Genomic DNA, 12,979 nt, shown 5'->3' with positions numbered 1-12,979 from the left:
TTTTTTTTTTTTTTTTTTAAAATTTAATTTTTTTTTAAATAATTTTTTTTTTTTTTTTTTTTATATTTATATTTTTTTTTTTTTTTTTTTTTTTTTTTTTTTTTTTTTTCCCCTTTTATGTCTTCTTTTTTTTCGTATCATAAAATTAATTAATGTTCGAAAAAGTCTTATTTTTTAAAATACATTCTCATATATTAGTATATGTATATTATACTATATATTATAAATATGTTAACATATTTTTCTTTTTTATTAAACGAAAAAAAAAAATATAAGTATAGGTTTCTATATAAAATAAAAATTAACCACTACACATATTATTTTTGTTTAAAACATAAGAATATATGTTATGTAGGGGATTATACTAAAAAGAAAAAAAAAAAAAATTCTAATATGTTATTTAATATATACAAAAATAAAATAACATATATATATAATATATATATATATTGTAATATATATATTACTACTAAAAAAATAAATTAACACTACATTTTATAATTGTAGCACAATAATAATGTTATATTTTTATACAGAGGTGTATATTTTAAAATTTTGATATACTTAAAAAAATGAAAGATATTTTTCTACAAATATAAAAATAATAATAATAAGAATATTATTATTATAAATATATATACTTCATACTTTAAAAAATAAATAAATATAAAATATATTCATTTAAAAAAACATCAAAATTTTTTCTATATGTATATATATAATATATATACATATATATATTTTTTTTTTTTATAACTTATTATATATTTTAATATATATATATATATATTAAATAACATCAATATTTATAAGGTATATTTTATTTCTATATGTACTATATTAATATGGGTAAAAAAAAAAAAAAAAAAAAAAATTTTCCCACCCATTTAATATAATATATATAATATGTATATATGAAAAATTGGGGCCTTGGAGAAAAAAAAAAAAAAAAGTAAAAGAATTCTCTTACAAATAATTGTATATAATATGTTAATGATATATATATATATATATATATATATATATATATATATATATATTATGTATTATATATATATATATATATATTGATTTTTTTATAGCATACTTAAAAATATATATGGATTTTTCTACTATGTTATATATTATTATATTTATGCGTATAATTTAAAAAAAAAAAAAAAAAAAAAAAAAGCAAATCCTTTATTATATTATATGTATAGATTTATTTATTTATTCTTATTTTTTTATTGTACTTTATGAACACCTAAGCTTAAAATTTCTTTTTAACAATATAATTTTTATTTAAAAGATAATTATTTTTTATTTGTTTTTAAATTTTATATAATTTTAAAAGATGTGGAAAAAGTAAATCACTCTCTCTATATATATGTATGTATATAATTCTACATGAATCTCATACATTTTGTTACAACACAAATTTATAATTATTATTATTATATGAAAGTGTAAAATTTCTACAAATGGAATTTTAATATTTTAAATAATATTTTAAATAATAATTAAAATAATTATATATATAATATATTATGTTATTTATTAATTTGTAATTATATATATATATATATATATATATATATATATATATATATATATTGTTAATAGATAAATATAATAATAATTTATATTTATTTGTAAAATATATATATTTTTTTTATGTGTGTTCTATATAAAACTATATACATATTTTTTTTTATTTAAAAAAGGAAAAAAAAAAAAAAAGGGTTGACATTTTTTGTATAGGAGAATTACATATGAAAGTGTAATTTGGGTTAACCTTAAGCATAAAAAATGTATAGGAGAAAAAAATAATATATACATAATAAATAAATAAATATATATATATATATATATATATATATATATATTACATATACATATATATACATATATATACATATATTATTTTATACATTTATAAATTTACATGATTCAGATACAATAAAATAGATATAGCATGGAGATAACCAACATTTTTAAAAAATTGTTATGCAGACAAAATGTAGTACATACAGAAAATAATTCCTTTTTTGATGCTTTTAAAAATCCGAATGAAGATGGTTTAAAAAGAAAGAGTGAAGTTGACAATGAAATGTTAAATAAAAGTACGTTGAATGAAAATAAAGATGATAAATTAAAAACTAGTGAAGAAGATAAGTTAAAAGAACAGAATTTAATAGGATATGGAAATTCATTTGATGCTCCTAATGCTTTATTATTTGAAAATTTAAATAAAGAATATAAATTTATAACAACACAAGATAATTTTGATGGTTTTCGTTTTGAAGTAGATAAAAATGTAAATAAATTTTTACAGTCGACACATACATTATTTCTAGGAACAACATTAAGAGAAGTTGGTTACCTTTATCAATTTGGAGCTAATTTTACAAATTCTGATAATAGCTTATTAATGATAAGTCGAATAAATATAGATGGTAGTGTGAATGGTAGATTTTGTAAAAAAATAAATAATAGCATTGATTGTAAATTAAATTTTAATACATATGCAAAAAGTGATACAAGAAATATGTATGAAATGTCATTAGAAGTAAATAAACCATTATATACTTATAATTTTAAAAGTATATGGCAAGGAGCATGGATATTTAATACTTCATATACACAATTATTAACAAAAAAATTACAAGCAGGTGTTGATTTAACATATATTGCATCCAATTGTGCTTCCATAGGATCCTTTGGTTTAAGATATAATCATAAAAATAATGTTCTAACCATGCAAATTGTTAGACAACCAAACTTTAAATCACCAGAGTTTATGTTAAACCAAACTCATTTATATAAAATACAATATGCTAAAAAAATATCAGACCGTTTATCATTAGGAACAGAATTAGAAATTACACCACAAACAAAAGAATCAGCTATGAGACTTGGGTGGGATTATTCTTTCAGACATGCAAAAGTACAAGGTTCTATTGACACCAGTGGAAAAATATCCGTATTCACTCAAGACTATTCAGGTTTTGGTGTTAGTGGATATATAGATTATTTGAATAATGATTATAAGTTTGGATTCATGATGCACATATCGCCTTCACAAGAGCAAACACAACCAGCATCGTAAAAATATAGACTCAAATATGTTATATATGTATGTGTAAATATAAAAATATATATATATATATATATATATATATATATATTATTGTTAAGGTATAATATGCATTATATAAATATATTTTTATATTTATATATATTATATAGATTTAAATTGTTCATATATATTTTATACCTATAAATATGTAATACCTTTTAAAGGCATTGATACCAAGATCACAAATTTGTAATTTTGAAATATATATATATATATATATATATATATATATATATGTATATGTATATATTTTTGTGTATCTTCCTTTCTTTTTCTTAAGATATATATATATATATATATATATATATATATATGTATATGTATATACCTTTAAATAATTAATTCTTTATATAAGCTTCTAATAATCAAATGAATGATTATTATATATGTATATTTATAAATTTTTCTATTTTTTATTTTTTCATTTATTCATTTTGTTATTTTTTTTTTTTTCACTTGTCTATACTCTTAAAAAACAATTGCTTTGGAAAATCATTTCAAAAAAAAAAAAATATAATTCATTTTTAATACATGAAACTTTCATTTGATAAATAAAAATATATATATATATATATATATATATATATATAAAGTCTTTATATTGAAACATATATGAAATCCATATTTTTATGTAAAAAAAATATGTCGGATCAATTATGTTATAAAAAAAAAAAAAAAAATTAAATAATAAATAAACAAAAAAAAAAATAAATAGAATAAAATATATTAAATTAAAAAAATTATAAATATAAACATATTATTCACAATATTACATATCCTTGTTGTTGTAATATTCTAACTTTTTATTTTATCATACATCCATTTTCCACCTTCAACATATCAAAATAACCAGTCTTCAAACAATCATATATTTTACTCATAATTTCATTTGTCTTACAAAAAAAACTATCCTCCTTTGGAATATTATTCAATGAATGTATTACTTGAATTATTTTTAATACAATCAAATTGTGTAATTTATTTCCATCATCACAATTAGGTAAAACATAATTATTAAATACACTTTTTACTATATCATATAATTCTTCATTATATAATAATTGTATAATATTTTTCAAACTTTTCAAAAATTTGAAACATCTCATTAAAAAAATATTTTTTTTCTTTTGGCTAGTTATGTTTTTATAACATTGTAAAAATGTTGTTATATATGTTTGTATCTTATCTTTTATTTTATCAGTTAATTCATCTATATTATCATTATATAAAATAAATTCATTTATAATTATAGATAAATGAAAACTTTGTTTCAATGATAAAGGATTCCACACATTAATTAATTCATATATTTTTTTGTTAAATATGTTGTCATATAATTTTCTTAAAATATCTTTTTCTTCTTCAATATTATTATATATTAATATCAACTCATCCATAAATGTATACCACTCGAATGATTTTATACTAGGGTTGTGAAAAAACGTTTTTCTTAATTTATATTTTTTCTTCTTAAATATTTTATTTTTAAAAATATTAACAGATATTTTTTTAACGTTTTCCTCCTCTGCATCAAATATATTTTTATCATTCAAATTGTCTTCATTACATGAACAACTAGTATATGACAATGAAAAGTTGCTACTTGAACTGGAACCTGACATGTCAATGTCATATTCTATAGTTCTTTCGTTTGTATTATTATATATATTTTTATTATCATGATCATAAGGTGGAGAAGAACAATATAAAGAAAAAAATTTCTTATTATCCTTATTTATATTAAAATGATTAATATTATTATTGTCCATTTTATTACTATCTAAAATATTTAAGTTGTTTTTATTTGATTCATTTTTGTTTTTCATACTAATAAAACTATTTATATCCTCATCAAAATAATTCAATATTCTTTTCTTTTTCTTTTTACTCATAAAAAATTGATATAAGGGGTCCCAATATAATAATTCACACTTCACAAAAAAAAACAAAACATCATCAAAATATGATGCGCATTCATTATTCACATAAAAATGGTAATTATATAATTTTAATAAACCAAAATATTTTATAACATTTTTAAAATTAAAAAAATACATATTTACATTTTTAAAAATATTATTAATGGAAAATAAAAATTTCTTCTTTAAATCTTTCATTTTTAATGTTTGATAATATTTCTGTTTATCTAAATTTTTTTTTAATATATCATTTTTTGATATATCTTTATTTTCTTTCCTTTGTATGAAATTTTTATTATCATCATTAAGATCATTTTCTAACGATAACGATGATGATGGTGATGGTGATGGTGATGATGATGATAGCGTATCAGTTGAATAATTACTTGAAAAACCATCAAACATATAATAAAATTCTGAATTGTTCATATTTCTAACATCACATATTTCATTTAATATATTATATTCATTAATATTTGTAACATTATCATTTAATCCATTATTTTGTATAATATTATTATCTATAAGATATTGTAATTGGATATATTTTTTCTTTTCCTTCAAATTTTTATAATATTTTGAATTAAAAATATAATCATTTATAAATGTTAATTTATACTTTTCATAATATTCTTTATATATATATAATTTCAAATTATGATATATTATATGAAATGTGCTTTCTAAATTATATAACCCTTTTAATGCATCCTCAACATGTTCATATTTTTCACATATAAGATTTATTAATATTTGTAAATATTGTAGAAAAACACGACATATAATTATTTCTTTTTTTCCTTTTTTACATATAATTTCGTATTTATTATATTCGACTTGATTATTATTTTCTAATTGTTTTATTTCATTAGACTCTTGAATTTTATTTTTATATTCACTAAATAAATTCTGTATATATTCATACATTTTTATTATTTCTAAATTACATACACCTTTGTATTTATAAGCATTTTGAATCTTTTCAAATAATAATTTATTTTTATCATTGTAATAATTATTATTATCTAAACTGTATAATTCTTTATCCTTTTCCCTTGATAAAGAAAATAAATCTTCATCATTATATTCTTTATTTTTAACATGTTCTTCTTTTTTCATTACATTGTTTTTATTTTTTAAATACACATTTATATTATCTTCTTTAAAATGTATATGTTTGTCTCTTTCTTTTTCTTCCTCTTCTTCTTCTTCTTTTTCTTCTTCTTCTTTTCTTTGTGAATCAGATAAAAATTCATTTTGTTTTTTCAATTCTACTAACATTTTATTATCAACAATTTGATTAATTTTTTCATCTTCATACAAATCATAATCTTCATAATTATTATCTATATTAAAATCATTTGTATCTACAACGTTTTCTTCAATATTTCTTTCTTCATATAAATTTTTTATTTCTTCATTTCTATTTTTTTTGATTAAAATCCGATTTTTCATTTCGCTAATTGTTTCATAATTATACATATCATCTATATCTAAATCATCTTCATATGTAACATTTTTTTTTTTTTTTTGAAAAAAGGAATTATTCTTTCCCATAGGAAAAAGAAAATTATCATCATAATCATCATCTGAAAACATATTATTATTATTATTATTAATATTATTATTAATAATTTCTTTTTTCTTCCTTAATATATTTTTTTTCAATTTTATTCTTTCAATTAATTTTTTTTCTTCATCATTATCTTTATCATCATATTCATCTTCTAAATTTATATTTATCGATTGATAATTATCACTCTTATCATCAATAATAAACACATCTTCAATATTATTAAAAATTTGTTTTTTTTCTTTTAAATCTTTTGTTAGGACACCTGACTTGTCACTATATAAACTTACCACTTGTTCGTTGTCATTATTTGAATTATCGTTATCTACTTCATATGACGAAACATTTCTTTGTTTTAATTTATATGATGAAGAATGGTTCTCATAAATTTTTGTATCATGATAAAGAATATCCTTATTATAATTTTCTTCATCATTATCACTAGTATGATCTCCATAATTTGTATAATTGTCTTCACTTAAATATATTTCTTTTTTTTTAATATTATCATTATTATATGATAAATTTTTATCTTTTTTCATTTTCATATGATCTTTATTATATATATGTTTTTCACCTTGTATACAAGTGTATATAGATAAATTTTTATGTGCATAATTATTATTAAATGATTCATTATCTGATGAGTTATTTTCTTTAAAAATATTATCAGAATTGTTGTAATTATTATTATGAATATTATCAATTTTGTTATTTTCCTCCTTAAATATCTTCACATTTGATGATTTTTTTTTTTTTTTTTTTTTTTTTAATGTTATGTAACTATCACTACTATCATCTTCACTATATATATGAAAACTTGTATTCATTTTATTTACTCTTTTTTCTTCTTCATTCTTTTTTCTTTCAATACAACTCATCTTATTGCTTTTCTTTTTATTAATCTTCTCTTCCTTCTTTTTTTCATCATTTGATTGAATAAATGTACAAGTTAAACCAGATTCATTTTGTCCATTCGGTAAATTTTTTTTTTCTTCTTCTTCTTTTTCTTTCATGTTCAGGCAATTATTTTTTACATTTTCGCTAGCTGAAGAAGTAACATTATTATCTTCATTAGTTGCATCAAATCTTAATTGATAAATATCATCATGAGTATTTATAATTTCCTTTTCATTGTTATAATTCGTACGGGGATTATGTTTATCAATTTTCTCATCTTCATCATTATCTTCAAAATTCTTTTTTATATTTTTTTTAATTATTTTTCTCTTGCTAAACATATTATCAAACCATAAAACTTAACATATACATATATATATATATATATATATATATATATATAATGTTTTATATATATTTTTTTTTTGTATTCTTTATTAAGAGTAACTTATATGAATATTTTTCATATCTACATTTAACAATCTCACTTAGTTGTTAAATATTGTAAATAATTACAAAATAAAAATAAATATATATATATATATATTTATTTATTTATTTATAATTCAATGTAACATGTTATTAAATATAAAAAGATTAACATGAAAATTTATATGAAGGATATAATATATTTATACTCTTTTTATAGTTACAAATGAAATTATTTAATTATTTTCCTTTATTATATATTATATATATATATATATTTTCATTTTTTTCCCCACAACATTTTTTACTTGAAATAAATTATTATAAATAATTTGTTACAGTATTTTTGTAGGTCAAAAAGAGAAAAATATAATTATATATATATGTATAATATATTTTATCATACCTATTATAATTATATATAAATTAAGCACATATATATATATATATATATATATTTTTTAATTGGGAATTAATAAAAAAAAAATTTTATCATTATATTTTTTACAACATTTTCTCATGCTATCATTAAAAAAACAATAAAGAAAAAATATTAAGATATGTTAATATATAAACTTATAATTCTTCGGAATGATAAAGTACCCATTTGATAATATATTTTTAGATTGAACCCTTCCTTTTTAATGAAAAGAAATTAATTAAATTAATATATATATATATATTATATATAGTTTATATTATTTTTGTAGTGAAAAGATTTACTACTCTTTTCCTAGTCGCTTTATATGTAAGACAAAGTTAAAGGAAGAAATATATTCAATACGATAATTCTTCAAATATTTATATATTTTCTTATAAGTATATTATTTAAAAATGTTAAATTTTAATTGTTCTTTTATATAATGTCACATTGAATTATTAATAATAAAGTCTAAAATAAAACAAATATGATTTATATATATAATATTATATAAATAAAGTTGAAAGGTATTAAAAAAATACATTAAAAATAAAAAGAATATAAAAAAAAAGAAAAACATAGTGTATATATATATAATATTTTTATGTGATATATATATATATATATTTATTTATATATATATCATTTTTTTTTTTTTTAATAAAAAAAACAAAAAAATTAAAATAAGCACATGAATTGGAACATATATATATATATTTTTACATATGTACATATTTTTTTAACATTATAATTAAACTGTGTGATATAAAATATTAAAAAATCAACAACAATTTTTTTTAGATTAAAAATAAAATAAATATATATTAATAGGCAAATTAATCCATTCTTCAGATAAATCTTCAGATAAAACCCTTTCTGATATTATATACAAATAGGAGATTTTGAAAGACAACACATAAAAAAAAATAATAATAAATGAATAAGTGGCACATATGAAATATATATATATATATATTTATTTATTTATATTTTTCATTATTTTTTGTTATTGCTCATAAATAATTGACGGGGTAATCGCCTTCATATAAATATTTTTTTACATCATTTTTATTAACTTTTGCGTTCAGTCTTTCACATATTGTGTTCATATCAAATTCACCATTACCTAAACAGGTGGTTGCTCCAGGTGAAGGTGTAATGTTGAATATAATATTTTTTCCTGGGTCAATTTTTCCCTCTCCAAGTATTAATTTTTTACTTTTTTTATTTATGAGTTGTGGTCGAACACCTCCATAACCAACACAATATGTTAAGTCTTTTATGGTTAATGATGGAATAATTTTTTTAACATCTTTTAAAAATAAATATTTATTTAAAACTGGGATTTCAAATAAAACGTTACGTGCTACATATTTTAACATTGTCATATCTTTAAATAAATTATAATATACTTGAAATAAACTTAGATCTGGATTCCATACTTTTAAAAAATCCAATAAGGTTTTTATATTATCTCTTTCTAATAAGGGTAAAGGTAAAGCTGTCGGTCCAAATCTGGTTTTTCCTTTTTCTATAATATCAGGATCTCCATGTACAGCTGCAAATGGCAAAGCTGGATTTTGAATAGTATATACTTTACCCTTTAAAATATTATCAGTAAAATAAAAACTTCCAGCTACAGGCATACAACTATATTCTAATCCATAATTCATTTTTTGTGCAATCATCAATGAATGTCCACATGCACATACAACAACAAAACGTGAATTAATTATTCCTTTGTTTGTATGTATTTTATATAAACTATCATTAACTTCTTCAATATTAATTACTTCTGTTAATAAATTTATAGATATAGTTTTATCTGGTACTATACGTGCAGATTCAATAAAACTCTCCGATAATTTTTGATAATCACATGTAGTTAATTCTGGAGGCATATATAATGCTGATAATTGTTCTTCTCTTAATGTATGAGAATCTTTTAAAGCAACGCGTGGTTCTACCTCATGTATATCATCTTTATTATATAATTTCATCGAATTAAATAATTGTCTAAATACAGGATATCTTTCTTCTAAGAACTGACATTCCTTTTCACCTACACCTAAAACCATTTTTTGTGTAACACTTGATATGCTATCTTTTTTTTCTTTAGGTATATGTGTTAAATAATTTCTTAACATATCAGCATATCTTTTTATAAATTTAGCTTTTTCAAAAGAATAATTTGTTTCAATATCACCACAATGAATTGTTTGACTATTATTTTTTCCATGTGATGCTACTAAAGCAAAATTATCTCTTCTTTCAATTATAGCTAGCTTTTTTAAATTAGTAAATTTAGATAATAAAAAAAACAAAGCAGTACCTGTTACTCCTCCTCCTATAACAACTGTATCATATATTTCATTTTGTAAAAAATTACTTTCATTAAGATTTATAGATACATTCTTATTCTTTTCAATATCATTTTCTTTTTTTTCATTATTTCCATAATTTGATGTACTAAAATTTATACTTCTTATAACTGACCCTTCATAATATTTCCTGTTATTACTTATTTCGTTTATGGGACTATTTTTATATCTTTTCAAAATATTTTTAACACATATCATTTTATTCTTTTTTTTATTAACTTTTTTTATTTTATTTTTCTACTAATGCCTTATCATCAAGTGTATTCTTCTTACACAGAGTGAAGAATCTCACAATGAATAAATGAATAAATAAATAAATAAATATATATATATATATATAGTATTTTATGTATGTATAATGTATAAAATATTTTAAAAATTATAAGTGTGTTCAAATGTATTACACCTTAAATATATAAATATAAATATATATATATATATATATATATATATTATCAAATATAACATTTATTCATATATGTATAAAAACGTTTTAATTATTTTTCTAATTTGTATTTTTTGGAAAAGCACATTAAATTTTATAATCTTTTATATTACTTTATATATATATATACATATATATGTATATATAACTTTTATTCATTAACATTACATTATTTTGATATTATTATCATATTTTCCTTATATTCCCTCTAATAATATATATATATATATATACATAATATATTTTATGTATATGTTTATAAAATAATAAAATTATAAGCCAACTCAAAAAAATACATATACATTTATTTTTTAATTTAAGGGAAAAAAAAAAAAAAATTTTCCTTAATTGTGTAAACAAACAAAAAATATATATTAAATATATTAGTGTGTGCCTTCAAAAATTATGATATACAAACATTATTAAATTTTCATAAGAAAAATTATAAATATGAAAGTATATTTTATATTAAAAATATATAAATATGTTTATATAAAAATATATATAGATATTAAAAAAAAAAATGTTTATAATGGAATGGTTATCTTTTTATTTTTACCTATATAAAATTTACAAGAATACACAAAAAAAAAAAGTATGTATGCATATATATATAATATAATATATATATCATATTTACTGGTTTTCCTTTTTTTATGTCATCTATTTTTTTATATATTTAACAAAAAAAAAAAAATTCAAGATAAATATTTTCTTTTATATATAAGATTTATATATATTACTACTTCTTAGTGTATATAGTTTACATTAACCCTTAGGCTATATATAATTTACTTTTTTTCAATGTTTTGTTTTTACCTGCTTTATTATATAAAACAAGATAAATATATGTTGTAATTATTTCGTATGTAAAATATATGACTAATATATAGATATAATATATATGTGGTTCCTTATATTTATATTAACTATTTTATTTTATATTATATTATTTTTATTTTTTTTATTTATTTTCCTTAAAACAAACAAAACATTCGCACATAAATATAATATATTATATATTAAATATTATATATATATATATATATATATATATATATATGTGGTTCCTTATATTTATATTAACTATTTTATTTTATATTATATTATTTTTATTTTTTTTATTTATTTTCCTTAAAACAAACAAAACATTTGCACATAAATATAATATATTATATATTAAATATTATATATATATATATATATATATATATATATACTTACAATAATATTATAATGTATATAAAAAGATGTAACAATTATTATATATATATATATATTTGTAATATTATTATAATTATATATATATATTTAATCTTATCAAAGGACCTTCTACAGAATTATTTTACATATTAAATTTTGTATATATAAATAGTTTATAATATATATATATATTTTTTTTTATTTTCCTTAATTTTAATATATACATATTAAATTTATTACTATTATATCTATATATTTACAATCATATGAAAAAAAAATAACACAAGTAGTAGAAATGCTATATTAATATTGTAATGAAGTTTATATAATAATTATACCTTATTATATTTTCCATCAAATATATATATATATATATATATATTATTATATTACTACGCATATTTTTTTTTTTTTTTTTCCATTAATTCTTTGAAATTATTCCTTACTTCCAAAACATACGTGTTCATAAGAAAAAAAAAAATAAAAAATAAAATATATGTCAAAGCATGGGTGTTAATCATATAAAAATATTAAAATATATATGTAATATATATATAAAATAAATAAATAAAAGTCCATTTCATATA

General features: G+C 17.5%; 3 protein-coding genes across 3 annotated transcripts; 1 reads left to right on the top strand and 2 right to left on the bottom strand.

The window, feature by feature from the left end:
* Nucleotides 1-1,957: 1,957 nt before the first annotated feature.
* Nucleotides 1,958-3,091, top strand: PGSY75_0617000 (putative mitochondrial import receptor subunit TOM40; the record flags this gene model as incomplete). Its single annotated transcript, XM_018784753.1, has 1 exon — nucleotides 1,958-3,091. The coding sequence occupies one exon, from the start codon at nucleotides 1,958-1,960 to the stop codon at nucleotides 3,089-3,091; it is 1,134 nt and encodes a 377-aa protein (XP_018642807.1).
* Nucleotides 3,092-3,924: 833 nt separating this feature from the next.
* On the bottom strand, nucleotides 3,925-7,854 carry PGSY75_0616900 (hypothetical protein; the record flags this gene model as incomplete). The annotated part of the gene is made up of 1 exon (XM_018784752.1): nucleotides 3,925-7,854. The coding sequence occupies one exon, from the start codon at nucleotides 7,852-7,854 to the stop codon at nucleotides 3,925-3,927; it is 3,930 nt and encodes a 1,309-aa protein (XP_018642806.1).
* A 1,522-nt stretch (nucleotides 7,855-9,376) lies between these two features.
* On the bottom strand, nucleotides 9,377-10,942 carry PGSY75_0616800 (putative malate:quinone oxidoreductase; the record flags this gene model as incomplete). Its single annotated transcript, XM_018784751.1, has 1 exon — nucleotides 9,377-10,942. The coding sequence occupies one exon, from the start codon at nucleotides 10,940-10,942 to the stop codon at nucleotides 9,377-9,379; it is 1,566 nt and encodes a 521-aa protein (XP_018642805.1).
* Nucleotides 10,943-12,979: the final 2,037 nt, after the last annotated feature.

This window comes from Plasmodium gaboni, chromosome 6 (assembly GCF_001602025.1).
Source record: "Plasmodium gaboni strain SY75 chromosome 6, whole genome shotgun sequence".
Lineage (NCBI taxonomy): Eukaryota > Apicomplexa > Aconoidasida > Haemosporida > Plasmodiidae > Plasmodium > Plasmodium gaboni.
Note: the sequence above shows the minus strand (reverse complement) of the source record. Positions and strands in the feature narration are given on the sequence as shown.